Raw genomic sequence first — 27,821 nt, 5'->3', positions numbered from 1 at the left:
CCCCGGGCTGGGGCCCTGGGTCCGGGGCTGTCGAGCAGCTCAAGGGACGTTCCAGGAGGGAACGACGCGGCCGAGACTTGCTCCTCCACGGCTCCTCTGAGCGTGAGGGCAGTGCGGCACCTACTCCGGGGGCCTTCCGAGATTGCCCAGATGCCAGTGCTGAAACCCGGGCTCAGTCTGGTCCGGAGGCCGCCTCACCTGTTGACTCGGGTGTGGGTGCGGGCGGCAGGCGCCTTAACCTTTGGGCGAAGGTTGTTTATAAACGGGGCAGGTGCTGGCCAGGTTTCCTGAGGGCCAGGCGGTCCCCACGGGAGGGCCACGCAGTGAGCTGAGGGAGGCGGCCTCTCCTCTGGGTCCGCACTGGAGGCAGTGCGCTTCCCCTGATGTCAGCTCTCCCTTCTGCTGTCAACTCTGCCTCCACCGTCCCTCATCTCCCCTACTTCTACTCCCCACCCCGCATCGCGGACACGCACACCCCGACCTCAGGTTTCCTGGAAAGCTAGGCGCTTTGAGCGCAGTCCCCCAAAGAACATACGTAGGAAGGCAGATCCGCTACAGAAGTAAACTAAGGATAATATGGCAGGTCTTCCAGAGGCAAGCAGACCCGGACCCGATATGTCGAAGGAGCACCTCCTTAGGCTCCCCTTCCAGGCTCGTGGTCCTCCCAGGTGGATGGAGGCTGGACGCAAGTTCAGGGGTGATAACGGGACAGGCCCTCCCTCCAGTCACAAAAAGGCCTCTGCGTCCCTGTCGTTGCTCTTCAGGGGGAGCATGTTTTTGACTTTGTAGGAGAGACTGGTCAGGGCTTAGACGTGACCCTCTGGAGTCTGGGTAGCTGTTTCCCTGGCAGATCAGAGCGAGGCTGCTGTGGGAGTGACAGTGATGGGGCGGGGTGGGGGAGAGAAGGGAAGGGGCCTGAGCGTAGTCTGTGGGCTGTCATCCTCCTCCCTCCATCTTGGGGTCAGCTGCCCCGCCAACTCCCTCGTTAGCCCTGGCGTCGCATCCCGTTCTGCGCTTTTCCAAGTGGGATTCTTGGGCCACCCCAGGAGTTCATGGTGTTGGGGCTACAGATGACGCTTCAGGAGAAACCTGTGACGTCGCTCTGAAATGTCAGTTTCACCTGCAGATTTGGGGAGAGTGCTTGTCGTGTGAATCCCAAATAGTATATAATAGAGTAGAATGCAAAGCACGGAGGAGCTTAGAGATGAAGCTGGAGTTCAGCTAAGCCTCGTGTTTGCGGCTGGTGGCTGTAGCGTCACCTTCCAACGCAGTGGGGGGGTCTCAGGAGAGGCGTTTCCTCAGGGTCCTGATCATCAGCTGGAGGCCAGAGCTTGGGAGGAGATAGGCTGGCACAGGGCACCTCCCTCACCCGGCAAGAGTGCTGGACACCCCGCGGGGACATCTTCCAGCCCTTGATGGTTAAAGGACTCCTACCTGGAGCCTGTTTGTCTGGGTTGAAGCCTGGTCCTCCCCCAGGGCTGGCTGTTGGTAGATAGTGGGGTAGAGGTGACGTGCCGACTGCGGCAGGAAGTGTGGGGCGCTGTCAGGTGAGACCAGGCACGGCTGACGTCACGCAGGGGCAGTGCTGTATCGTGGGCGCTCACGTCTGTGGCCCTGGGGAGCCTTGCCGCCTGAATGTGTGTGCGACCTGTCCCAGGACAGGTGCCGCCTTTAGTAGGCGGGAAGTACATCTGTCGCTGGAGGAGGCCTTGGCGGGGGACCTGTGAGGGCGGTCCCGTGGCAGTTTGGGTTCGCTGCATCTGGTTTCCTCTTCCGTCGTCTGCTGTCTGCATAGGGTTACGTGGGAAAACCGGAGAATTCCAGGTCAGGTGCAGAGGGAGCTGCTGCAAGTTTAATGAACTGGTTGCTCATCGCTGCCTCGGAAGGCCCAGCTTCCTGCCCAGCGGCCAGGCGCTGCCGGGCGGACTCCCGGAGTCTCGGTGGAGCCGGGCTGGGGGCTGTGAGAGAGGAGGGAGGCGACCGTGCGGACCCCTCGGTGGGATGCTGTCGGGAGGGGTGAGCGAGGCTCCGCAATTGGGGCATCAGAGAACCCGCTTTCCGGGGTAGGAGAGGATGCACCCTCCCCGCTGCAGACCCTTGGTATTTCAGGGTGGGTGGGCTGGGCTGTAGGGCTGTCCTGTGTGCAGGAGAGAAAACAGGCCTGGAAAGGTGAAAAGAACATACACAAAGTCACTGGGCTGGCGGGTCAGTCAGAGCTGGAATTGTGATCCAGGTCGACCTGGTCCTGATTTCTTTTCCAAGAGGGGCAGCCCTGTCCCAACCCAGACCCAGAGGACTTCTCTCGTGGCCTGCCCTGGGCACGGTGCCGCCTGCCCTGGCCTGAGCCCTTGAGAGACATTCTCTTTTTCATGCTACGCACCTTGTGGGATGGGTTTTGGGACAGCTGGGGTTCAGAGGGCGGGCTTCTCCAACCCCAGAACAGAGAGAGGGCGGGATGTCCATGCTGCCTCGCTGAGCCCCGAGAGCGAGCCAGCTCTGGGGTCCGGCCGCACCCTGGCCGTGAAGTCTGGGCAAGCCGCTTCGCCTGTCTGAGGCTGCGTCCTCACCTGTTCGTGGAGTCGTTGTGTTGGCCTTGCTTGTCTCTGGTGGCAGTGGGGAGACGTCCGGGTGCTGTAAGAGCCAGGTGCTGGGGTCGGAAGGGGTCTCGTGCTTCCACGAGCCGCTGTCTGCCCAGGTGGCCTGCCCGCAGGCTCTGTCCCTTCCTCCCTGCTGATTCCTGCCCGTGTCTCTTGCTTTCAAGCTTGCGCCATCTCCGGCCTCTTCAACTGCATCACCATCCACCCTCTGAACATTGCGGCCGGCGTGTGGATGATGTGAGTAGCCGTGTGACCGTCCTGCCGGGGGGTGTTGGGGCGTGTGGATTTCTGGGCACCTCCCAGGTGGAACACGAATGAGTTGAATTGGGTGGACTGGTCTGTGAGGGTTACTGGGCACCAGTGGTGTGTGGGAGACCGGGGGTGGCATTAGTTGTGTGAGTTCCTGCTCTGGGGCTCAGGGGGTTCTTGGGGGCCAACGGGGATAGCGAGGGTGCTTTCCCTCCACGGTGGGGGTGGATGGAAGGGCCCGGCCCGCTGTGAGGGCCCAGTGTCTGGTCACGGTGACTGTGACCCGGACACGGAGAACCCAAAGGCGGGAGCAGGCACCCTTGGCGTGCCACCTGGGGCTCAGCTGTCCCCAGCGCAGACACGCGCTGCGCTCGGGGCTTGCCGAGTTCCCTCCTCCAGCGAGGGCATCCCGAGGGCGGGCCGTGGCGGTGGACTGGCTGCCCTGCTCCGGCTCCTCCCAGCTCCCAGAGTGTGGGGAGCAGCCGGGAGCAGGCGGAGGGGCCCTGAGGGGGGCGGGGGACCCGCCGGCCTGGGCGCCAGCCTGCTCCTCTCTCTGCAGCGTGAACGCGTTCGTCCTGCTGCTGTGCGAGGCGCCCTTCTGCTGCCAGTTCATCGAGTTTGCGAACACGGTGGCGGCAAAGGTGGACCAGCTGCGCTCCTGGCAGAAGGCCGTCTTCTACTGCGGGTGAGGGGCCGCGGGCCGGGCCTGACTCGGCTCCCCCAGACCCTGCTTCTGCAGGTGACAGTGTTGGCCGGGCTGGGCGGACGGTAGAGGTTTAGACAGGGATGGCGTCTGTGCAGGGTCACGCGAGGGACCCGCTATATGATGGGACCCAGCGTCCAGGGCTCCGCGCCTGGCCTACAGGTCCAGCCGCACAGTATTCAGACGTGAGGTGTGTACACCTCGCGGCAGTACGTGTAACAGAGAACGCGAGAGATGCCCGGACTGTGGACCCATCTGTTGGGAGTTGTAGAGCAGATTCTGGTAGATCCGTATGTGCCTCTGTGCGGCCTTTCAGGAGTGTGGCCGATCTAGATGTCCTGACATGAAAGCGGAAAGAAGCAAGTTGTAGAACAAAAGATAGTGCCTTCCAAATATGCTTTTCTCTTATTTTCCCACATCTGACAACAAGTTCAGTACGTAGTACCTCCCGTCTGAGCCGTGAGACTGAACTAATCTGTGGGTGTGTTTAATGCAGCTTCCGGAGCGGTGCCTGGTGTCCAGGAGGCCCTCAGCAGCGTCTGGCAGCAGCAGCCGTAGTGGTTGTGTCTAGATTATCTTTAGAAATAAATATGGAGGTTTTTATTTCAAGGGTTTCTTCCCTTTCTGGAGGCCAGTAGTTGTGTCGGAGCACAGGATACACGCTCAAGCTCTAGAGCCGTTTTCCACTGTGTCTAAAGCACAGAGGAATATGAAATACCACGCATTGGCGCCTCCTTTGCCGGCATTCCTATGTTTTTTTTAATTAGTTAAAAATGCTAACAGTAATATATATTCATTAAAAATAATGTGGAAATAAAAAGTTGTTACCCAAAGCCCCACTACTCATTAACATTTTGATATGTGTCCTTTCACTCTGTCTTCAGGCATTTTCTAAAACCTGTTTTCACACAGTTTTAACCATTACAAGTACATTTGTATCCTGTTTCTTTTTCCCCCTTAAAATCATGGTAGAAATATTTTCAGTATTACCACAAAGGCTTCATAAGATGACTTTCTAAAAAAATTAATTAATTAATTTTTGGCTGTGTTGGGTCTTCGTTGCCGCACGCGGGCTTTCTCTAGTTGTGGTGAGCAGGGGATACTCTTCATTGTGGTGCATGGGCTTCTCATTGTGGCGGTGGCTTCCCTCGTTGCGGAGCACAGGCTCTAGGCACGCGGGCTCAGTAGTTGTGGCTCACAGGCTCAGTCGTTGTGGCACACGGGCTTAGTCGCTCTGCAGCATGTGGGATCTTCCAGGGATTGAACCAGGGATGGAACCCATGTCCCCTGCATTGGTAGGCGGATTCTTAACCACTGTGCCGCCAGGGAGGTCCCCATAAGATGAATTTTAATGATAGGAATATTTATTCCACTGAACGTATCACGCTTTTCTTCATTTGTAACCTGTAGTACAAATCAGGCTGTGATGAACATCTCGGTGCTAAAAATTTCTGTGTTGATGATGATTTCCTTAGGATCTATTTCCAGGTGTGGGGTTATTAGGTCAAAGATTACAGTCATTTAAAAGATTTCAATATGTGGCTGAAGTGCTTTCTAAAGAGAGTACCTGAGTTTCTTCTGTCTTTCCCCCGGCCCAGGGCCGTGTGCCCTTTTCACATTTGTACCTGTTATCTAAGGTAAAATCTTTTTCTGTATGTTTTTTACTAATTGCATTTTCGTTTTTGGTAGTTAAGGGTCTAGTTTCTTTTTCGCCTTTTGACATTGTAACATTTTACTTAGTAAGTTACGTGTGTTTCTATATTAAAGATTTCTTAGTTTTTTGCTATATTTCCTGCAAATGTATTTCTGGCCTGTTGTTTGCCTTTAGTTTTGTTTTTACAGATTTTTCCCCATGGTCTTTTCTTTTCCTTTGCAATTTCTATTACTTAGAAAGTTTATAACTTCAGTAAAACCTCACGATCACACGTCCCGCCCAAATGGAAATTCAGGTAGAATTCATTTGGTTGAGTCCGAGAAGAGTCTAAGAAGAGTCTCGTCTTCCTTGTGTACAGGGTGTGTGTGTTAACCCAGATCACTGCCACCAGTCTGGAAATCCCAACCAGGACCAGGCATCGGCCCCATGGATACTTAAGCCAGAGTGGACACCTGTCTCCAGGTGGTGCCAGCCTGGACCAGACAGAGCTGCCTCACCAGCCAGTTAGCCGTTCTTGGCGTGCGCCTTGCAATGAGGAAGCCCCGTGTCTTGTGCACTTTAACCTTTGGGACCGTCCTTGTTGAGATACGGCTGGTTTTACTGCGCTGATAAGAGCCAACATTTATTTAGTGCTTATCCTGTTCCAGGCATCGTGTTAAGTACTTAACATGCCTTATCTCGTTCACTCTCAAAATCTCTGAGGCGTGATCCCCACCTTATCATAGAGAGGCTGAGCCTCAGCTGAGTAACTTGCCCGAGTCACAAAGCCGCTAAGGGACTGAACTGACACTGGATTTTCTCGCCTGCCTGTTTTTATGCACAGGGCTTTGGGCCATTTTGGTGCTGTTTAACCCTATTTGGATCACAGCTCCTTTCAAAAATCTGATGAAAGCTTTGGGTTCTCTCCCCAGAAAATGCACAGAATTTTACAGACAAGTTCACGGGTGTTTGAGGACTTTACGAAGCCCGGCTGTGCACCTGTGCCCCACCTGATTTCTGGGGACCCTTCCTGTTCCTGGCTGTCTGGGAAGGGGGCTGGGTGAACCTGGGAAGCTGGAAGTGGTGTCGTGGCTGCGGGGTGGTAGTGCCCTTTGACCTCTGCTTCTCCTCTAGGATGGCCGTCGTTCCCATCGTCATCAGCCTGACCCTGACCACACTGCTGGGCAACGCCATCGCCTTCGCCACCGGAGTGCTGTACGGACTGTCTGCTCTGGGCAAGAAGTGCGTCTGCTGGTCCCAGCCCCCGGGGGTGGGGGATCTTTACTTCCCGCCTCCTGAAGTCTCGCAGGGAGGAGAGGGCTGGGAGTGGCCCCCGTCATTCTGTTGTGGAAACGGAAGCACAGAGGCTGTCAGTGACCCCCATCCATGTCTCTAGGGTGTCCGAGCTCTAGGGAGTGAGAGCAGGAGGATTCACGGGACTCCCTGGTGGCCCCGTCGTGCCTCGTCACAGCCTGTAGCAGGGGTGGCAGAGGCACGGCTACTGAGAGCCTCTTGCCATCGGGGCCCACACCTGGCTCCACGGTCAGCATTCACCCTCTCTCGCGGAGCCCAGACTGAGAACCCGAACCCTCAGGCCAGCATCCCAGGCAGCCTTTGTCACGCTTAGAGGTGACAAGATGTGTCTCTGCCATCCTAGCAGTAGGGTCTCTGCCTGGGGAAACTGGAGGGCCCGCTAGGCTCTGTCTGCGGGCCACACCTGGGTCACAGGTCAGGAATGGGGCGGAGGCTGGGAGGGCCGTGTGTCTGGGGTCCGACCCCATGCGGCGCTGACTGGCTCTCTCCCCAGGGGCGACGCGATCTCCTACGCCAGGATCCAGCAGCAGAAGCAGCAGGCGGACGAGGAGAAGCTCACGGACACCCTGGAGGGGGAGCTGTGATGTGGTCGGGGGGCCTTCCCGCCCCCCCGTCGGCCCTCTGGTCTGTGTGAGCACGTCCCCGAGGCGCACTGACCCTGAGGGGCAGCCTGGAAGAGGAGCCTGTGTGTCCAGCTCCCTCAGTCCCTCTCACCTGTCCCCGCACCTGGAGTCCTCCTCTGTCTGCCCCTCCCCCAGATTGGCATCACCCCAAGCCAGGCGCCGAGGGGCTGGGGTGAGGGCTCTGAGGGCCTTGGCCAGCATCGAGGGGATGGGAGGTGGCGGCAGGCAGCGGGGGCCTCGGGGTGATCCAGGCCTCGGGGCGTGAGGCCGCGCGGAGCCTGCAGAACTCTGCAGACGGCCCGCCTGACCCCACTCTTCCCAGCTCGCGTGGCCTGCCGGCAAGAGGCCCCTGGGTGGGTTTCCAGGCTTACACAGCTGGCGGGACCCCCGAGACCTGCTGAAGGCCCATGAGGAGCTGCTTTTGGAGACTTTGGTCCCGTCTCGAGGTGGGAGGTCCATCAGCCCAGGCCTGGGCATTGGCCACAGTGGCCTCCTCTCAGCCCTCCAGGCAGGAGAGCATCCTGTAAGCTGAGCCACCTGGGCTGCCTCTGTCCTCCTGTCATCAGGGCGGAGCGGTGTCCTGCTGCCCACACCCCCTGCCACTCTGTTCTCCATGGGAGCCCACAGCGCTCCCGACCCGCGATGGCAGCCCAGGTAGTGACCCAGCCGCTGGTCGGGGTGTGCTCCCTCCCCCGGTTCCCGGGAAGCTTGGACTAGCACAGAACCAGGACACACTTCCCGTGGGCCTGGCCAGCCCTAGGTTCTCCCCATCCCCCAGGCCCCGGTGCTAAGGACGTGCGGAGGGCAGCCTCTCCCCTGCCCCGCGGGGCTGCCCGTCCACCTCTCTGGTGTGGACCTGCTGACCCCACCCCCCGCCCTGTCCTCAGGGAGCTTCCTGCCTTTGGAGAGCTGGGCAGAGGCTAGAGCCGCCCCTGCTCCCACCGCGAGCTGCCCCACTGCGCTGGGTGCCAGGCCACCAGGGAGCGGGGCCTGTGTGGACGTGCGCGTCGTCTCCCCAGCCTCCCTCCGTGCGCCGTCCCTTCCTTCCGCCCTGCCCACCAGCCGCTCTGGTTGCTGGACTGGTTTCAGCCATTGGCGTGTGTGACAGGCCTGGCCCGCCCGGGTGGCTTGGGGCTCAGCTCCTGCCCCTCCCGGGACCCCAGGCTGGGCCTGCTCTGGGCGCCCAGAGCCCAGGGGCCAGCTCCTGCTCTGTGGATCCAGCCCCAGGGCTGCGCCCCGGTCTTTACTTCCCAGAGGGACTTTTCATCTCGGGGATTTGTCAGCGTTTGAGGCTGGGAGGGCAGGCACTGTCCTGGGCACAGCAGCGTCCCCCAGCAGCTGTCCAGGGAGCCTGGCACGTGCCTTCGGGGTCCTCCAGGACCAATTTCCTCAGGCCAGCACTGGGTTCAAAGGGCTGTGGGCTGTAGGTCTCTCCAGGCCAGCAGGGTGTGTGCGTGTGTGTTTGTGTGTCTCTCTCTCCTGCGTGTGCCGTGAATGAGGCCTGTCTACCTCCCAGGAGGAGCAAGGGCCCTGCCTGCCCCTCCTGGCTCATTCTTACCCAGGAAGTGGGACTCCGGGGTCACTCCTACCCCTGCCTCCGGGGCCTTGCTGGCGGGGGTCTTCTTGCTGCAGGAGGAGAAGGGCTGGCTGTGTGTTGAGGCAGCTTGCGCTTCTGCCCTGTGAGGAAGTTGGGTGGGCCCTCCAAGCCCTCGGTCACAGGCCAGAGTGGGCAGGTCACTTGACGAGGTTCCGAATGAGTGTATCCGAGCAGCCCTGGAGCTGCGATCCTGTCTCCCAGTCGGGGGCGGGTCCCACCTTGCCGGGTGGTGGAAGGGCGGGGCCGCCAGGGCCCTCTCCCTCCTCTGCGGCCCTGGGCTCTGTTCTCTCCTGGTCCTTGTTTACTCTCAGTGTTTGGCTTGCATTTTGAGCAATAAAGCCTGGTAGCAGTTTGTATGGTCTCTCACGTGGTCCGCCTGTTACCGTCTCCCTCCGGGACACTAAGTAAGCGGTAGGGATGCCCCGCCCCTACACCGGCTGAGCAGGGGCCAGCCCCGGGAGTAACTGCCACAGTATCGAGGTCCCCTGTGCTGCTGGCCCTGTGCCGGCCTGCTCCCAGCATCTCAGACAAGGACGGTGGCTTGGCCGAGCTCGCACAGCTAGGGGGGGCTGGAACCCCAAGGCCGGGGGCCCGCGGCCCTCGCCTCTTCCTTCTGCCTGGCTGTGGGCAGCTTGGGGCCGTAGAGAGGTGGCCTGGGGCAGCAGGCCCTGGCGACCTCGGCTGAGAAGTTGGGTCCAGCCTGGCTGCTGGGGGAGCTCCCCCACCTGGAGTAAACCCCACTCCTTCCTCTCCTGGGCCGTGGCCCGATTTATTTGTATAAATAGGGTGAACACGGCTTGAACTCGAGCGCTTCCTGTTCCCAGAAGGCGGGTGGGTGTAGGAGGGAGTGTCCACGCTGGGTCCTGGCCTTTGGGGGTCCAGGACGGTCCCTGCGGTGTCCATAGGCCTCACAGGCCCAGGTTTCTGTCTTGGTCCCCAAAGCCAAGGGGCTCAATGGCCGCCAGGTGATCAGAGCAGGAGGAGGGCTGACGTCCCTGTGCGGAGCCGCTCCACCGCCAGCAGCCCTGTGTGTCCTCGGCGTGGCCCTCCACGCCTGAGTGAGCACTAGGCCCGAGGTCGCCCAACAAGGCCTTGGCCCCGGGGCCACGTGGCTGCCCCCTCCGTCGGTGGGTCTGGCCGATGAGTGGGTGACACTGGGGCCACCTGAGCCAGGGCCGAGGCTGGACGGGGTGCTGCCTGCCCAGAGCTGGTGTGTGTGCCGTGCCCTGAGGCCTCTGGCCGGTCCTCCTGTGCCCTGGCTGGTGGCGGGTTGACACCACCTCCTGGACGTGGGGTGCAGGTTTGGGGCCCCGACACGCTCCACCACCCAGTGGTTTGGCCCTCAACGGCGGGGGCCCCGCCCTAGCGTCGGAAGGACCTCCTCCCGCTGCGGAAGAAGGACTCGATCTGCTCCAGTGACCGGCCCTTGGTCTCGGGCACACAGCAGCCTGTGAAGGCCAGGTTCACGGAACACACGGCGGCAAAGAAGAAGAAAGGCGCCTGCAGGCCGAAGGCGTTCTGGGGGAGAAGAGGGGCTCCGGGTCACAGGGGAACACTAAAGGTCCTTCGCCCCAGCACCAGCTTTGTGGCCCTGCAGGCATCAGCCAGCCTGGGGAGCAGGCCTTCATCTCGTTCCCCTGCTTGGACCACCCCCGGGTTCCCCACCGTCTCCAGCGTGAAATCCAGGTGCCTCGGCAGGGCATCCGAGTCCTTGAGGGGTGCAGGCAGCCTTCCTCTGTGCTGGGCCCAGGACTGACTGCTAGCCGGAGCCCACCCTGCCCCAGACACCAGCCTCTCTCCTTGGTCCCAGTGCCCACTTCTCATTTTCAGCTGTCCCACATGCCCGCTTGCAGCAGGCCTGCCACCACAGCGTGGCTGACCTGCTCGGGGCGCCCCCAGCCCTGCCCTGACCCACTGACTGCACCAGGCTAGGCCCCATCCAAGCTGTCCCCATCAGATTCTCCCACTTGGGAGTTGGGAGCTGGAACCTGGAGGTTGTGGTTGGCTTCAGGGCCTGCTGGGGGTTTGAACCAAGAGGCTGGGGGAAGGGGAAGGGGATGGGGAAGCATTCGATGGAGAGACCCAAACTGCCCACCCAGACAGAAGGCCCAGATACCCTGGAGGGTGACAGGCAGGGCAGGTGGGTGTGGCTCTCTGGACTTGGGTCCCACCCTGGCCTGGGAGGTCCATCACCTGACTTCTCCCAACAGTTCCCTGAGCTGAGTCTGTTCGCTGAAATGGATGTTGTCACTTGACGGCCCTTGGCCTCGGCGTGAAGGGGGTGTGTGCTAAGGCTGAGGGGACACGCGGAGAAGCCTAAGCCTAAGCACGGCCCTCGGCACTGGCCAGAGAGGCCCCAGGTCCCCGGGGCAGAGCACTCACCACCACCAGCAGGAAGGACTTGGTGAGGGCAAAGGCGGTGAGCCAGCTGACGAGCACGCAGAGCCCCGAGGCCACGCCGCGGGCCCGCAGGGGCAGGATCTCGGACATGAGGAGCCAGGTGATGGGCCCCCAGCCCATGGCGTAGCCTGCCGGAAGTGGGGAGGGGCGGGCTCTCGGGGCGGGGGCGGGGGGGGAGAAGGCCTCTCGTGTCTCCCTGGAGCTGCTGAGGGACGGCTCCCCAACCTCCAGGACGGCAGTGACACCACCCACAACACCGGCGCGTCCCGGCACCTCACACCCAAGACAGCCCCGTCCCCAGACCCCGTAGAGCACGGCCACACCTACCCATGATGAAGAGCATGGTGGCCAGCAGGGGCACTAGGGTGAGGTAGCTGGTGGGCGTGGCCAGGGGCTGCTCTGTGCCTCCCAGGGGCACACTCTCCAGGCCCATGGTGCTGTTGGGGGTCAGAGGCTTTGGACCGAAATGGACGTACAGCCCCAGTGTCAGGTTGGCAGCAAACATGCTGGCCGCTGTGGACAGACAGGTGGCCCTCGGGGGGCCGGGACCCTCTGAGCCAGCACCCCTCAGCGCCCTGTACCCCGTGTGGCCCAGTCCCCTTCAGCCCGCCTGTGACTGGAGGCTTCTTCCTGCAGGGCAGCCAGCTCCCACCCAGCCCGCGCTTGGGCTCCCGCCACACCCAGCATGTGTGTCATCGTCAGCTCATTTGCTCCCATGAGCCCCAGCAGACCTTTCTGGATGCCTGGGCCCTCGCCTGTTGCTGGGGAGACGCTGGGGAGACGGAGGCCACCAGGGCAGGTCTGACCCAGGCCCCCCTGGCGCTCCCACCGCGAGGGCTGGCAAGACACGTGGTAGCTGCTGAAGGAGTGAATGAGTGCAGGTGAGCAGCCTGTGCTCACCTGAGACAAAGAGCAGAGCCTTGCGGCCGGCCAGGTCCATGGTGAGGGCGGCAATCAGCACGGACAGGAGCCGCACAGCTCCCACGATGGCCGCGTCATCCTCAGGGGGCTGCAAGGAGGAAGCCCCCGGGGCTGAGGGACCCCAGCCTGCTGTTCCTCCCCGCCCCACCGCCCCCGCCAAGGCTCTGCAGGGACAGGCCCCAGGCTCGGCTGCTTTGTGCCAGGCGTTTCGCTGGTCACCCAGCCCGGCCCGTGGGGCCTTCGCAGGCAGGGGCACAACTGCTGTGCCCACCACCAAGCCCAGGGCTGGCACCGGATCCAGGCATGACAACAACCTGTGGAACCGTGCTGTCGCTCATCTTCAGGCCTCATCTTCCTCTGAGCCCCAGGAAGGGTGGATGAAGCCATGCTGGCTTCGCAGAGGAGGAAGCTGAGGTTTGGAGGGGAGGTACTTCCTCAGTGGGTGGCAGATACTCTGAACCTGGGATCTGTGGCTCCCAGGGGGTCTATGCTTCTATAGAGCTGGTTTTCCTTGTAATTCTGCCTATCTTATTTTAAAACATGCAAGCTTTGTTTACCAACGTTCCTCTGAGAACAGGCGGTTGGCCCAGAAGCAGTTAAGAGACGCTGGTGTCTGCGCGTGTGCGTGCACCCCAGACCCCGGCACAGAGCAGATGCTCCGCAGGGGTGCCCTCCCCGGATCTGGGGGCGGAACGGGTGGTGTGGGGCCGGGCTCTCACCAGCAGGACGGCAGTGCTGTCGAAGATGGACTGCAGGTAGACGAGGGTGGGCGTGATGCCCGTCAGTTGCTGCAGGAAGCGCATCAGCAAGGCGATGACGATGGGGCGGTACATGTGGGGGTCCCGGGCCTCGGCCCACGACAGGTGGCTGCTCTGGAGACACGAGGCTGTCGCTGAGGGGGCTGTGCCCACCCCTCCGGCTGGCACCAACCTGCCCTGGGCTGCATGGAGCTGGGTAGGAGGCTCCCCTCTTCCCTCCTCCGGGAAAGATCCCCAGCACTGAGGCAACCCTGGCTCTGGGGACAGGCCCGGGGACCCCTGCGTGGACCCAGGCTCTTGGATCAGTGGGTGGGCCAAGGCAGACTCCTGCTTGTCAGTATCGCCGGGCCCCCAGGTATCCACTGCACGGCGCGTGCGCCCTGGGCCAGGGGCCACGACATCCCACCCCCCCACCCCTTGTTCCTAGAGGTGGGAACTGCTCTTATCCCTGTTCTCCAGGAAAAGCAACTGAGGCTTGTGACGGCCTAGTGAATGGCCACAGCCCCACAGTGCTGTAGGCGCCCACCCCTCTCACACCTGTCTCCGGACGTTGTCCTGGATCTGCTCGAACTCCCAGCGGATGTCAGCGTCAGCCCCTCGCAGCCAGGCCAGTGCCTGCAGCGCCTCCGAGTCCCTGCCCCTCGAGAGCAGGAAGCGAGGTGAGTTGGGCATGAAGCCGAGCAGCAGAATCATGACAAGCACAGGCCCCTCCCCGGCCACGGCCAGCCAGCGCCACGGCAGCAGCAGGCCTGGGCACAAGGAGCGGGTGAGGAGCTGGGGCTGCGCCGGGCCCAGAACCCCTCCCACCGGGGCCTCTGAGCAGCCTCATTTGCCCTCAGGTGTGAGTCCCAGGGCCACCTCCTACAGGAAGCCTACCCTGGTTGCTCCAGGCCTCTGTGGTCTCAATCAAGAGGGGCCACAGGGACTGCCTGGCCCCTGGCACAGGGCCCAGGTCCTTGGAGGGTCTCAAGGGCCACGGCAAGGTCATGGAGGAGTAGCCTGAGCAGCAAGGTCCTGGGGCCTCTACCGCCAAACCCCCACCCCACCTCAGCTGGCTGCACTCTGATCACTTTTCTCTATGGTCTTCCCACCTAAGACTATTTGACAGAAAACATTCTGCTGTTAAAAGACAGTTTAGGGCTTCCCTGGTGGCGCAGTGGTTGGGAGTCTGCCTGCCAATGTAGGGGACATGGGTTCGAGCCCTGGTCTGGGAGGATCCCACATGCCGCGGAGCGACTGGACCCGTGAGCCACAGCTGCTGAGCCTGCGCGTCTGCAGCTTGTGTTCTGCAACACGAGAGGCCACGACTTAAAAAAAAAAAAAAAAAAAAAAAAAAAAAAAAAGACAGTTTAAAGACTGCCAGCCCAAGAGAAGCTCTCCCTGCCCAGTTAGGGGTGGGACCTCGTGACCAGAGAGGCGCAGGGAATTGCCTGGAGGCACACAGCATGAAGGCAGCTGTGCCTCCGGCCTCCCAGCATGGAATCCGTTTGGGGGCACGTTCATCCCTTCCCAGCCCCGGCTGCTCAGCGGCACCCCGTCACCCCCCGGCCTGCACACGGGGGAGGTGCCTAGAGCGCGTGTGGATGATACTTGCCAAGGGCGTAGAGAGACAGTGATCCAAACACTGCCATGAGCTGGGGTGTGGCGCCTAGGGCCCCACGGACGCCTGCGGGAGCAATCTCAGACACGTACACCTGCAAGACACATCCCCCCCCACACCCCGGCCTCTGCTGAAAACACAGGTGCCCGGGCCCGGCCAAGGTAGCACAGGTGGCCCGGTGAGCCGTGGGGAGCAGGGAGCGGGGGCTTCCAGCGGGGTTCTCTTCCGCATCGTGACTCACGGGGTGGCCTCCCTTGGGCCTCAGCTGCCCTGCCGAGTGGGCAGAAGCACTCAGCTCTGACGTGGGGGCGTGAGGCTGGGAATTGGGAGGCCCAAGGGCACCCGGACTCTGGCCTCTGCTCCTTCAGGGGCCTTCGTCCCATGCCGGGCTTGCCCAGCCCCCGAGTGGGTGTGTGGAATGGTAGGTATGACGAGGGGGGTCCCAGGAAGGGTGCAGGGCAGGGACTTCCCTTTCTTGTTGTGTTGCTCAATGTGGATTTTCTCTGATTGAGCAATGTGTCAGGACTCAGGAAGTTTGGGGAGTCCAGAGTTGGGGGCGGCTTGGGACTGGTGTCAGATTCCCCCCAGATTAGCTGCCCTGGTGGGGCTGAGCTGAGGCTCCCTGGCAAACATATCCCTGTTGACCAGGGGACTCCGAGGCCAGGAGGCCTCAGCTGATGGCGAGGCAGTGAGGGGACCGGGGTGGGCAGTCCTGGCCTTACCGGGATGCAGGCAGCCGTGAGGCCCCCAGCGAAGCCCGTCAGCGTCCTCCCCAGGAGCAACATCCAGAGGCCGTGGGCGCCCGCCATGAGCGCGTAGCCGGCCGCCGAGGGCACAGCCGAGCACATAATGCTCAGCTTCCGGCCCAGGAGGTCGTTGAGCACCATGGCGCTGAGGCCCCCGGCCGCCGCACCCAAGGTGAACACAGACTGCGGGGAAAGGGCGCGGGGCCCTGTCAGAGCCCAGAGGCAGCTGCTCTTCCAGGCTGTCCCAGGAGCCTGGGCTGCCGGACTCGGGCCCTGGATGGTAGTGAGCCTCCTGTCTCCAGAGGGGTACAAGCGGCATGCGGACAGCTGTTCGTTAGGGATGCCACAACAGCGGTCTGCAGTGGCTCTGTCCAGCCTGATGTTTAAATGTCTAGCCCTGTGATAGAGCAGGCAGGAGAACTCTGTGACTTGAAGCCCTTGGGATTTTAAGATTTGGGGGTTCTCGGATTCCCTGTCGAGCGTACCAGGTTGGATCCGGTCAGTGACCTGGGCATGGTGCTCGGCCTGTCTGAGCCTCAGCGGTAGCACCCACCTCATAGGGTTGGCCCTGGAGTAAACCGGCTCTCATGGCAGGTGCCTAGCACAGGCCCGGCACATGCTAGGTGTGCAGTCTGCATTGGGTATTATCATCTTAGCTAACGTGTTGTGGTTGTAAATCTGAGGCCGCTAAGATTGCTATTCTAGAATCTTGGGACTCTTGGGGCCTGTGCTCTTCCTACTTACATGCCCACCATCTATCCTGGGACCCTCTGTGCCCCAGCAGTGCTTTTTCCATTAGTAGCTGATTCTCCTGCCACCCCTCATCCAGGGAGGTGTCCTCTCTGCTATGACAGCCCAGCTCTGGGTGGGGGGATCTGGGGAGCCCTCAGCCCCACTGGGTGGAGACCTTAAGGGACACCTCCCCACCTGCTCCTTCCTTTCTCCATCAGCTTTCACTTCCTCCTCCTATTTCACAGCCATTATCTGGCCTCACTCCACCCCACCCCCACCCCAGCCTGGAGAGGGTGGGGGAGGGGGCAGACCAGGGCCCTGGAGGGGGTCCGAAGGCTGACCTTTGGGGGGTTCCTAGCTTGGGACGGAGCTCAGTGCGTCCCTGCCCCTCCTGCCCTGCCCCCCTCCAGCTCAGAGCATGGCTCTTACCCCGAACCAGGATGCCTGGGTTTTGGTCAGACTCAGGTTTGGATCCAAGGAGTGCTCCAGGGCTGGGATGACAGGGGACGTGTAGACCAGGGCATACCCGAAGCTGAAATTGCCCAGCACGGCAGCGAAGGTAGCTAGGAACACCCTCTTGTTCTGCAGGGCCCTGGTGCATGGGGGGTGCAGAGCAGTCAGAATCTCGGAGTCCCTCCTCGCCTAACTGCTTCCTGTCCTGAGCACGGTGGCCACCCGCTCCGAGGGCCGTGCTGGGGACGGCTGGGTCAAGAGCTGGTCAGACTGGCACCTCCCAGGCCTGAGCACCAGCTCCCTTGGGAAACCCCCAGGGCATGAGGACAGCCCTTGCAGCCCACTGCTGTGGCTGAGACGCAGGTGCAGAGCACTGTTCCCACAGAGGAGGCTCGGTGTCTGCCCGCAGCTTTGCCATTCAAGGCTTACTGTGTGACTTTAGGCAAGCCCCTCGCCCCCTCTGGGTCTCAGTCGCCCTGTCTCTGCCAATTGGGGGCTGGGCCCTGTACTCAGGAGGACCGGCTCCTTAAATAGGACTAGTGTGTCTGGGGCAGGAGGGAACCAGATGGCCCCTTGGTGGCCACGCACCGACAGTCAGTGGAGGCCCAAGATGGGAGCCAGCTGCCCACTGGAGGATACCAGGGCCATCCCTAGCCTCCACCCGCAGACCCTATGCCTAGAGGCTCTCACCCGAGCCGCGTCGTCTCCCTTGGTGATGGGGGCGGCTTCTCGGGGAAGGTGTCATAGTCCGGGCCCTCGGCTCCCAGCAGCGGCTCCTGCATCGCCGGCTTCTCCTGTCAGGGTGCGCCGCCGAGGGACAGGGGCGGCTCCGGCCTGAGGCGCGTCCGGCCGCGGCTGCTGGGAGCATCCGGCTGAGCCCGCAGCTCCGCCCCCGTGACCGCGATTGGCTGCGGGGCGGCCCTGCAGAGCGGGCGCCGGCCAATGAGGCGGCCACGAGTGGTGCGGATGCTGAGGATGCGGGATGCGGGATGCGGCGCTGGGGTGGGGCGGCCGGGCTTTACCCTGGAGCCGACTCGGGTGTAGGGCGGAGGAGCCCGGACGGGGCAGCAGGGTTTTCCCTGGACGCGGCAGGCCCCTTGTGCGCCCCTGGAGGCCCCGGGGCTCGCTTAGCGGTTGGGAACCCGCACGGAGGGAGCCGCTTGAAAGTCGTGCAGGGCCTGGAGGCAGAGCCCTTCCCCATTCGTCTGTGTCCGCGTCTGGATCCAAGCTGGGTACCAGCCCTGGGGCGCAGACTGCATCCCACCCCGGGGCCCAGTTGCTATAGGCAGGAGAAAGCTGAAGCCCAGAGAGGGGCCGTGACGCGCAAAGTTCACACAGCGAACGCTTGTGGAGACGAAGGCTGTGTGCTCCGTCTTGCGCTCGACGACCTCTCTCCCTGCCACATCGCGTCTCTGAGTCACCGCTGTCCCCTTGACGCGGTGAAATCAGGTTGGCGAGTATCTGGGACAGCCGCAGCCGAGGGTGTGTGGAGTGAAGGCAGAGGGAGGAGGGGGTGGCGATTCCAGTGGGCGAGACTTGGATTTTCCCCATTTCTGATTGCAGGAGTGACTTGGGCTTGTAGCCAATCATCCAGGTAATAAGATAGCACTTAAAAATAAAAGCAGAACCTGAAAATTCCCTGGAAGCCCATTCTTTTTTTAAAAATTTACTTATTTATTTTTGGCTGTGTTGGGTCTTCGTTTCTGTGCGAGGGCTTTCTCCAGCTGCGGAGAGCGGGGGGCCACTCTTCATCGCGGTGCGCGGGCCACTCACTGTCAGGGCCTTTCCGGTTGTGGAGCACAGGCTCCAGACGCGCAGGCTCAGTAGTTGTGGCTCACGGGCCTAGTTGCTCCACAGCATGGGGGATCCTCCCAGACCAGGGTTCGAACCCGTGTCCCCTGCATTGGCAGGCAGATTCTTAACCACTGCGCCACCAGGGAAGCCCTGGAAGCCCATTCTTAAAACAAAAAAAGCACCACCGCCACCAACAAAAAACCCAACCAACCAAAGAAAAACGCAAACCACACACACACACACACCACACAACAAAAACAACAAAATGGAATTACTAGTTGCAGCTCTCCCTCCGGACTTTTTCAGGTGGAGGAGGCTGAATCAGACCCTATTCTGCTGAATGGATGTGCCACATATATTTTACAACCGATTCTTTGTTGTTGAACATTTGGGCTATTTCCAAATTTGAGCTCTCAAAATAGCGAAGTGTTTAAAAAAGTTGTGAGTTCTCTTTTATAATCATCAAAATGTAACCACATATATTAGAATAGAGAAAACAGAGATGTGGGAAAGCTGCATCCATTGCCAGCAGCCTCACCCTGCTGGGATCTTAGTGTCTTTCCTTCCTCTCGTTTCCCCGTGTGTCTGTCTTGTGTGTTTGCCCACCGAGTGTGCATCTGATCGTGTGACCACGTCACACTGCGTTTTAAGCATTTTCTTGCTGTCAAGGGTATAGTCTTTGGACTCAGGCACACCCAGTAAGTGGTGACTCTGGCTGTCATGTTGCATCGTCCTCATGACCATATTTTGAAAATCGAGATGTAACACGTCAAAACCGAGCAGGAACCCGTGGGGCCTTCCCAGGACAGACTGCCCCCCTCCATGTCCTCTGCCTGCCTTTTGTCTGTAGAAAAACTTTATCCATAGAATAAATTTTAATCAGAGAAGTGAAAAAATGCAGAAGCAAAGAAAAGCAAACAGGACAAAATAGTAAAGTTTAGTCATTAAACAAAGTCAAGGACCTTTAGTTCCTTCCTCAAAGGCTATGGATAATATTCTGAGTCATACCCTTTGAGCTGTTTTGCCAATACCGAAACCCCCACTAGGTGGAAAGAGTTAACTCCATGATGACCACACTGTAGCCATGACATAAGCTGCTCCATCTCCATTCCAAGAATTGCCCTCAAAGAAATGGGCACAAACCAGCCCTGGAACTGAAGATTCAACTGGGCTTAAAACAAGATGGCACTGATGAGACCACCGCAAGACCAATTTCAAGATGATTGTCGGAGCCGACCGTGCTGTTTCTGCATGTAGACCCTTCCCTTTGCCTGTACACCCCTGAAACTCCCCTTTAAAGGCTCTGATTGGCAGGGGGAGTTGGCTTTTGGACACACAAGTCCGCCTTCTCCCCCAGGTTGCTGGCCTCCTGTATGAAGCAATCTTTCCTTTCCTACCAACACCTGTTTCTTGAGTATTGGCTTTCAAGCTTCGAGCAGCCACACCTGAGCTCCGTAACGTCTTAAAGGTACAGCTCAATGAATAAAATTCTGTGCGCACCCAGGAGTCACGGCTCAGATCAAGAAAGAAGCTTCTGATCACCCCCAGAAAATCCCAAGTATTCCTTCCCAGTCATGCCCACCCTCCTGAGGTCCCGTCACTCTGATTTCTGTCATTGTGGATTAGATTTTCCCGCCCTTGAACCTCTTGAATGGAATCCTGCTCTTGTTTCTGGCTTTTTTTTTTTTTTCCCTTTAAAGTCAGCTTTATTGAGGGACAATCTACACACCGTAAAATGAACCCATTTTAAGTGTGTAGATGGATGAGTGTTGACAGTTGTATCACGCAGCGGCCCCCCAATCAAGGCATAGAACATTTCCATCCTCCAAGAAGTATATCGGTGCCCCTTCCCGGTCAATACTCCTCCCCCATCCCTAAGAAACCACTAATCATCTTTCTGTGACTGTACATTAATCTCTCCTAGAGTTTCATAGAAAGAGAACCATATATTAAGTGCTTTTTTTCTGGCTTCTTTTACTCAGTACATCTATGAGTTTCATCCGTGCTGTGTCTTCTAGTGGCTTGTTCTCTTTTTGTCGCTGTGCGTGTTAAGTTCCATCCTTTGATGGGTGGTTAGGTTTCATGAAGCTCGGGGTGAGCCACCCCCAAATGTGCCAAGGTGGCAGATTGATTATGCTGAATTAAAGTTACTTGAGAAAAGTGGAGGCAAGAAGGGCACTCTGACCCTCCTCTCTGTCCCCCTGAAAGCAGGAAATAAATCTCCCATGTGGAATATACCCTTCCTGCACCGGGAGGTAGAGAGACATCCTTATCACCAGAGATGGGGAATTCCAGGCAAGAAGGCTGTGTAACAAACTCTGCCTAGTTTCTTCGCTAATGAGTACCCACACCTAAGTTTCTTTGTCTTGTCAGTTCTTCACACATTTGTTGTTTCTTTGTCTAAAAAGCATAAAAGCTGCCTGCTTTGGTCATTTCTTTGGGGCCCATATCTATGAGACCTCTGCATGTAGGAAATTCAATTTGTTTTTTTTTTTTTTTTCCTTCTGTTAATCTGTCTTGTGTCAATTTAACTATCCTGGACAGGCTGTTTTCAGTTTTGGGCTAAAAGAATAAAGCTGGTATGACTCTCCTCGTTCATAATCCTGTCTTACCGGCTTTTTAAGGCTCTTGAGTGGACGAACCTGGATTTGCTCTTGAACCTTCTGTCATGGGCATTAAGGTTTCACACCTTTTTGCTTTTAAAATTAGCAGTGTGATAAACATCTTTGCCCTTAAGGGATAATTTCCTTCAGCAAAGATCATTTCTGTGGTCCTCAGGCCTCTGAACCCTCCTATCTTCTCTCCTGCCCACTCTCATCTGGGTCAGCCCCAGAGGGGCTGCTCTGGAACCTGGCCTCTGGGGGTGGGGTGGGACTATCCCCCCTCTCCCTCCCACCCTGCACCTGGCACAGCATGGGCACACCTCCAATGCCAGGAGACCCCTTGCTGGCTTGAATTTAGAGCCTGCCCTTCTTCCTTCGCCTCCCCCAGGCCCCATGCGGAAGCTTAGCGGCAGCGGGAAGCCCTGGTCTGGGAGTCGAGGAACCTGTTTCTGCTGGGCCCGGGGAAAGTCCTGGACACACCCACGCGGGGGCTGGGGCCCTCACTTCCCCACCTCGCAGCTCCAGCCACTCCTTGGGGGAAGCCCCAGAGGGGGTGGTTTCTTTAGCGGAAAGAGCCCGTAGTTGATCCATTCAGGCTGTCACTCACTGGTGTCTGTCCCTGGGGAATCTGGCAGCTCCGGGGCAGCCCTCTCCCAGGACACGGGAGCCCCAATGGCTGGAAGGTAAATGTCCTGAGAACTGCCTGGGTTGGGGTTGGGAAGGGGCTGGGCAGAGACCACACCCCGTCTCCTGGACCTTGCTGGCTGATCTAGGGCATTGGAGCTTAAGTGACCTAGTCCAAACTCTGTCCCTGTACAGAAGAGGAGCCTAAGAATAGGGTCTCAGGCTGCCAGGACCCTCTCTGCCAAGCTCTGGGGCTTCTTGGGAGCCACTTCCTTTACTGAGCCTCATTTTTCTCATCTGTAAGATGGATGTAACCTGGTGCCCACTTCCTTAGCTGCCGTGTGGGCAGAGAGCATCTGGGAGCCTTGATACAAATCCTCCTGCAGTTCTAGTCCCTCCAGACGAGGCTACTGGCTTTCAACTGCCCCAGAAACTAGCCTAGCTGCATTCCAGACCCCCTGGCGCAGGGGAAAAGGTCCTGACTTCCAGCCCCCGTCATCTCAAGGGAGAAGGTGAGGAGGCTGGAAGGAATGCCAGCGGCCCAGGGGCTGTCTCATCTGGTCCTTATCCTCCCAGGGTGGTCTTCGGCATCTCCATTTCACAGAGGAAAAAATCAAGGCTCAGGGAGTCACTGCCCAGGGTCGCCTCTGGGGCACCTCTTGGCCCCTGGCTCCTGCTGTGTCTGGGGGGCTTCCCGAGGGAGAGGGATGGGACAGGCGGTGGGTGGGTGGTGGGCCCTTCCCAAACGGAGTCCTGTCCCTCACTTCCGTCTCACAGATGGGCCAGCCAGGGCCCCCCGGTGGGAAGGTCTCTGACACCCAGCTGCCTGGTGCAACCGCCATCCCTGACCCCGAGGACTCGGACCTGGTGCCCTCCCTGACCCTGGCTGCGGCTCTGGTTCTGTTGTTCCTCCTGTTCTCGGCCTGGCTGGTATGGGACAGGGCCCTCCGAGGTTTTTGTTCATGTGGGCTCCCAAGCAGGGGGTGTGGGTATCCCTGGGGCGGGAGTGGCACCGGCCCCCCCAGCCACACCCTGGAACAAATCCTGGGGCCAGCCGCTCAGCCCTTGCCCGTGGCAGCCCCAGTGGGACCCCAGGAGGCCCCCAACTCCCTCCCACTGGAGGGCAGGAACCCCGATGAGCCCTGGACTCTGAAGCAGAAAGCCGCTGCTGGAGCCTCACGTCTGGGGACGGCCAGAGAAGGTGGGCTAAGGGCCTGGGGCAGGCGAGAGTGCCCAGGCAGCTGGGCCTCAAAAGCATCCCGTCCTGGCTGGCTGCAGGGTGTGGCGGGGTCCCCATCCTTGTACCGCCATCCTGAGTGTTGCAGATAAAGCCAGGTGACCTCTGGGTATTGGTGGAATGAATCAGAACGAGTCGGGGGCTCTGCCCATGCCGGGCCGTGTGATGGTGGACAAGGCCCTTCTCCATCCCAAACCTCGGTTTCCCAGTCATCAAATGAGGATGGCAATACCTACTTCGGGGCATCGTTGGGAGGCCCCCCAGTAGGTAGGCATTCTGTGGTCACCTCCGCAGCACACAGTCTCCCTTCGTGTCCGTCCCTCTCCCTCCTCCTGGAACCCAGAAAACCCTTGGAGGAAGCCCCGCACCCTGCCCAGGGCTGAGGCCAGTCAGAGACGGGATGCGCTGGTCTTGGCCGCCACCTGGTGGCTGAAGTCAGAACTACACCATCCCTTTGGCGTTCCCATCAGGGCAGAGGAAGTGAAGGTGTTTGTTTTATTTTTTAAATTTTGAGATTGTGGATAAGCACAAATCGGATTACGTGGAGAAAACTTCTTTTACCATTTGCTATTTATCTTCTTTCCCTCTATTTCCATATCTATAATCTCCTTACCAAAAAAGCATCAGGCCGAAGGCGGAGGGAGTGGGGGAGAACTCTGAGCAAGGGTGGGGGGGGCGGGGAGGGGGTGGTCTGCCCAGGGTCACCGGAGCCTTCCTGCCCCACAGTGGCCCCTTCTTGGACCTTGACAAAGGAAGATGTGCTTTTTTGAGGCTGGGAGGGTCGTGGAGATCTTCAGGTCAGGGCTGGAGGCCCCAGGATCCTCCAGGATCCACTGGACAAATACTTATCAAGAGCCCTCCCGAGGGGCTATCCTCTGTCCTCCGGGGAGCAGGGAAGGGAGGAGAAGCCCCTCTGGGCCTCGCCCGAGGCCTCAGCCTTGCCCACTGCCCGACACGGGGTGAGGGCAGACGTGTGCGGCCCCTTGTTTGTATCTCTGTCCAGCGCCCAAGAAAATGCGTGTGGCTTCCGTCGCGGTTCCAGCAGCCCCTCACCGCATCCGGCCCAGCCCCTGTGGTTCTCCCAGGCTGCCGAGCCCCCTCTGTAGCGCTTGAGGCCAGCACGGGCATCTGTGTGAAGCTGGTCCAGGAAGGAATTGCACCGGCGAGGGAAATATTGTTCTGTGTAATTCAGTGACCTGTTTTATAAACACTGTGGTTCCATTTGGGGTTTTTCCTGCCCTGTCTCCCCCCTCTTCCAGGGGTGCCGGGGCAGCCAGATGCCTGAGGTTAGGAAAGTCTGGGCTTTTGGTGGGCTGGACGTCGCCAAGGGTGACAGGATGGGCTGGGCCTGGGGTGGGCAAGCCAGAGAGGGTCCTGGCGTGGGGCTGGCAGCCTGCTCCTTGAGCCCATCGGCAGGGAGTGGCTGGGAGCCAGCAGCTCGTGTGCGAGTGTGTATATGTGTTGGTGCGTATGTGTACCTGCATGTCTGCGCGCACACACGTGTGCCCACGTGCACCGCGTGTGTACGTGCACATAACGCACACGCACGTGTGGCCATCTCCGTACACGCGCCTGTGTGTGCGCGTGTGTCCCCGTGCGACTCTACGTACACCGTGAACATCTGTATGTGCATGCGTGCACGTACGTGTGTGTATACATGCAGTTGTATGTGCGCACGTGTGTTTAATCCATGTGGCCTCCCTATAGGAGCCTGGGGATGGAGTGGAACTGGCCTCTTTCCTCCCAGCCTGGGCATGGGCTCGTGGGTGTTTACAAGTCAGGGTTCAAGTGGCCCCGGGGGCAGGGAGGCTTCTCCTTTGGGGAAAGAGGTTTTCCCATCGTTTCCTCCCTTTCCGGCTCTGCCCAGCTGTGTGGCCTTGGGAGAGTCCCACTGCCTGAGCCATTTCCTCATCAGTCTGCGGTGGGGTGGGGCCACACTGCCACCTCTACTCCTTTCTGCCTCCTTCCTAAAAGGGCCCCAGTTGTGTTCGGGGGGGCAACGTGCTTACCTAAACGCACAGGTCCTCCAGACGCCCTGCAGCTGGGTGCCCACGTGAGTCCGTTCTGGCCAAGGGTGTAGACAGGAGTGTCCAGGGAGGACCACCTTCCTGATTAGCGCGGCTTTGGGTCCTACCCGCTTCTTCCTGCCTGGAAGTCAGTCATGTTGCCTGGTGACTGCACCCGGGAGGTGGGAGCCCAGGCTAGGACGGTGGGCAGGGCTGAAGCGGGAGCTCGTGCTCTGGTGATGTGGAGCCTGGCCGCCTTGTTGTGAGAGCTGGTTTCCTGTGTGTTGTAGCCTCGTGCATTCCTAACCGATACAGGCCATCAACCCCCTTCTCACCTGGGGATTAAGGGGCCTGGAGCCTGAAGTGGGGGGGCTCTTGGGTGCGCTTCAGAGCTAGGCATCCTCATCCCTCGGCCCTGAGAGGGCCACCGGGGACTAGTCCTCAGGGGCATTCAGGTGCCTCTTGGGAGGAGAAGGACGAGAAGACAAGGACAGCCCGGCCTAACTTCCCAGTGGGAGGCGGGCACCTCCAGGGCCCTCGTCGGAGACCAAGTGCAGCTTTGGCACCATGGGGCCTGCTCCCGCCCTGTGTCCTCCGCAAGGTAAAGGTTAAAGAGACGGGAATGAGGTGACAGGTGGAAGCCCCCTCCCCCTCCCAAGGAGACGGGACTGGCACAGACAGTAGGTGGACAGGTGGGCAGAGGGAGGGCATAGCCAGCCGTCTTTTTTCTGTACGCGGGCCTCTCACTGTTGTGGCCTCCCCCGTTGTGGAGCACAGGCTCCGGACGCGCAGGCTCAGCGGCCATGGCTCACGGGCCCAGCCGCTCCGCGGCATGTGGGATCTTCCCGGACCGGGGCACGAACCCGCGTCCCCTGCATCGGCAGGAGGACTCTCAAGCACCGCGCCACCAGGGAAGCCCCGCCAGCCTTCTTTAGGATGTGGGGCAGCCAGTGCCGAGAGCCCAGCCCTGGCTGGACCCCTCTGGTCTCCTTCTCACCAAAGACCTGGCCAGACTCCCCCCAGCAGACACTTCTGGGGACCTTCTCGGGGTCTCGGCCACGCACGCCACATGTACAGGTGGGTCCTGCTTGGGACACACAAAGGCAACAGAAAAAGGGCAGGGTGAGGCTCACCGGTCAGTCCCCGTGCCGGCCGTCAGCCCCTCCTTGGGTCCCGTGATGTGGGCTGGGGTCTGATCTGACGGGGTGAAGTGGGTTCCTCCCTGCTCTGGCCTCTGTGCCGGGAAGGGTCAGACCCAGGTCCCCCCACCCCGGGCAGATGTGCAGTGACCCTGGTCCTAACCACTCTGGGGTTCACACCCCTCCCCTGCTGCCGGGACTGGCCAGGCCTGCAGGGGGTGGGGCTGGGGGCGAGCTCCGCCCGGCCAGCCTGGCGTTTCTGCCTTTTAACCGCCTTGGCCAACACCCTCTCCCGGGACTCAGCCAACTATTTCTGGGCCGCTAAGCGGCACAGCAGCTACTTCTCTCGCTCAAGTATGACATTACATTTTTTCGGATGGCTGGACCGAAAACCGGGAACTTGTTCCGGAAGTTCCCGGTTTGCAGCGTGTAAGCGACAGCCTCCCTCTGTCCTGGCCGCTCCCCCGCGTCCCTCCAGCGTCCCTCCACCCAGGCTCAGAGCCCACACAGAGGCCCCCGGGCTGCAGGTGGCCCAGGAAACCTCTCCCCGCTTATTTCTGGCCCCTGTGCTGGCCCGTGGACTCCCTGCCAAAAGCAATTACTGAATTTTCATCTTGTTTTGCTGATGGCTTAGAATATGTCAGAAATGTTCTGCTGGGAGACCCGAGGGCGCTTTGGGCTGGGGCTGAGGGGTGGGTGCTTGGGAGCCCAGCAGGGGCCTGGTCCCCCCCCAGGACTAGACCTTTGGGGTTCCTGGCGAGTCGGGGGAGGATGGGGGCCAGTGAGGGCTATTTATTACAGCTGCTGTGCTTCTGGAGCACAGTCTGTGTGCAGACACTGAGAATCACCCCTCTCCTTGCGGCGCAGGGGGGATTCCTCTCTTCCGAGGCTCAGAGCTGTTCTGAGACCCGGCGACGTCCCTGTCCTGGGAGGTGGCTGAGGGGGAACTCTGCCCCCTGTCTGTGGGCCGTGGGCTCACCCCGTTCTGTGGTGGGCAGGGCTGGGGGCTGGGGGGCAAGAGGAACAGGCAGGGTCTGCGCCCAGGGGTCTTCCCCTCCCCCCGGGGCTGTGCTCAGAGCCACTGACAACAGGCCAGGAGGACAGACCAGGCCTGGCCATCTCCTTTCAAGTGTCCCCGTTGCGCGGCCGTGGGATCTGCACCCAGGCCCTTCGACTCCAGCGCCTCTGCTGGGAGCACCACGCCATCCGGGGAAGGACCTTGGGCCGCCTGACGGGCAGGCTGGACTCTGCCTGGTGGGCTTCGTCCAGGGCCCAGGCCACCCTCCACTTCCTCCCCCGCCCTCGGGAATGTCCACCGGCCACAGGCAGAGATCGGCTGGAAGGCGGTCGGTCGGGGCCGCAGCCGCAGCCCTGGGGGGCTCCTAATCCTGGTCTGGGAGGAGATGGGGGTGGGGGCCACTGCCTGGGGGGCGGGGGTGAACCCCGACCTCTCTGCTGGTCTCAGTGTCCACCACAGGGGTTTCCAGAAGGGAGTGTGGAGATGGGAGTCTCCAGGGAGAGGAACTCGGGCTGGGAGTTGAGCCGTGTCTGGGGGTGTGAGCACCCCGACCTCTTGGGACCTGGGTTCTTTGCACACCTCGGATGGTACCCCGCCCGGGGGGTGAGAGCTCCCTGCCCTGTGTGGAGATGGTGCCCGACCCCGTTTTCCCACCAGCCCTTCTTCTCAGGGTGCACCACCCTCGCTGCCCCGGGAGGGAGGCCAGGAGGCCGAGCCCATTCTACATGCACAGGTGTGTGGACACACACGCACATATGTGTACGCACGTGTGTATGTGTGTGTGCGTGCTTTAACAAAGTGCCCCCCGTCCTGTTGGACGGGCGGGCCTGGCCCCTGAGCTTTGTTACAGGTCTACACTGTCTTCAAATGCTGCTTGGTGCCCAGCTCCTGACCGGGCAGTGGGATCGGACCGGCCCTGCCCCGAGGGGGCTCCGGGTCTAGTGGGGTGAGACAGAAGCTTGGCCGGAGGGCACACAGGAAAGGGCTCCGCGCCCGGCCTGGAGCGGGGACCACGCAGGCTTCCTGGTACTGGCGGAGGGCACCTGGTGGGACCGGCCAGCGTGGGGAGGCTCT

General features: G+C 60.2%; 2 protein-coding genes across 4 annotated transcripts in view; one reads left to right on the top strand and one right to left on the bottom strand.

Moving 5' to 3' along the window:
* The window catches only part of CACFD1 (calcium channel flower domain containing 1), a 7,459-nt gene extending 238 nt beyond the window's left edge, over positions 1–7,221 (top strand). Inside the window, exons 2-5 of the mRNA XM_024762356.1 lie at positions 2,762–2,834; positions 3,406–3,531; positions 6,317–6,424; positions 6,990–7,221. Coding sequence (XP_024618124.1) covers positions 2,762–2,834; positions 3,406–3,531; positions 6,317–6,424; positions 6,990–7,080 — 398 coding nt within the window. The 3' untranslated portion in view covers positions 7,081–7,221. The remainder of the gene's footprint in view (positions 1–2,761; positions 2,835–3,405; positions 3,532–6,316; positions 6,425–6,989) is intronic.
* A 2,242-nt stretch (positions 7,222–9,463) lies between these two features.
* SLC2A6 (solute carrier family 2 member 6) lies at positions 9,464–17,179 on the bottom strand. 3 transcript variants are annotated; one of them, XM_024762343.1, is made up of 10 exons: positions 17,017–17,179; positions 16,303–16,465; positions 15,118–15,324; positions 14,390–14,489; positions 13,333–13,544; positions 12,757–12,909; positions 12,017–12,125; positions 11,444–11,629; positions 11,099–11,244; positions 9,464–10,234 (listed from the first exon to the last, which is right to left on the bottom strand). In XM_024762343.1, exons 1-10 carry the CDS (start codon positions 17,106–17,108, stop codon positions 10,079–10,081), a joined length of 1,524 nt encoding a protein of 507 aa, XP_024618111.1. In that variant the 5' UTR covers positions 17,109–17,179; the 3' UTR covers positions 9,464–10,078. The 3 variants fall into 3 exon arrangements, with proteins under 3 accessions (XP_024618111.1, XP_024618112.1, XP_024618113.1); XM_024762344.1 differs by having other exon boundaries at positions 11,444–11,570; XM_024762345.1 differs by having other exon boundaries at positions 12,757–12,904; positions 13,333–13,429.
* Positions 17,180–27,821: the final 10,642 nt, after the last annotated feature.

This window comes from Neophocaena asiaeorientalis, unplaced genomic scaffold (genome assembly GCF_003031525.2).
Source record: "Neophocaena asiaeorientalis asiaeorientalis breed wild unplaced genomic scaffold, Neophocaena_asiaeorientalis_V1.1 scaffold78, whole genome shotgun sequence".
NCBI lineage: Eukaryota > Metazoa > Chordata > Mammalia > Artiodactyla > Phocoenidae > Neophocaena > Neophocaena asiaeorientalis.
The sequence above is the reverse complement of the archived record's forward strand: the minus strand, read 5'-3'. Positions and strand labels throughout refer to the sequence as shown.

Bases quoted from the DNA above. Each gene is read 5' to 3' on its own strand.
- SLC2A6 (XM_024762343.1), bottom strand. From the start codon at position 17,108: ATGCAGGAGCCGCTGCTGGGAGCCGAGGGCCCGGACTATGACACCTTC. The intron at 16,466-17,016 runs GTGAGAGCCTCT...CCCATGCACCAG, and splicing joins AGGGAGACGACGCGGCTCGG to GGCCCTGCAGAACAAGAGGG. The intron at 10,235-11,098 runs GTGAGTGCTCTG...CTTCTCCCCCAG, and splicing joins AGTCCTTCCTGCTGGTGGTG to AACGCCTTCGGCCTGCAGGC.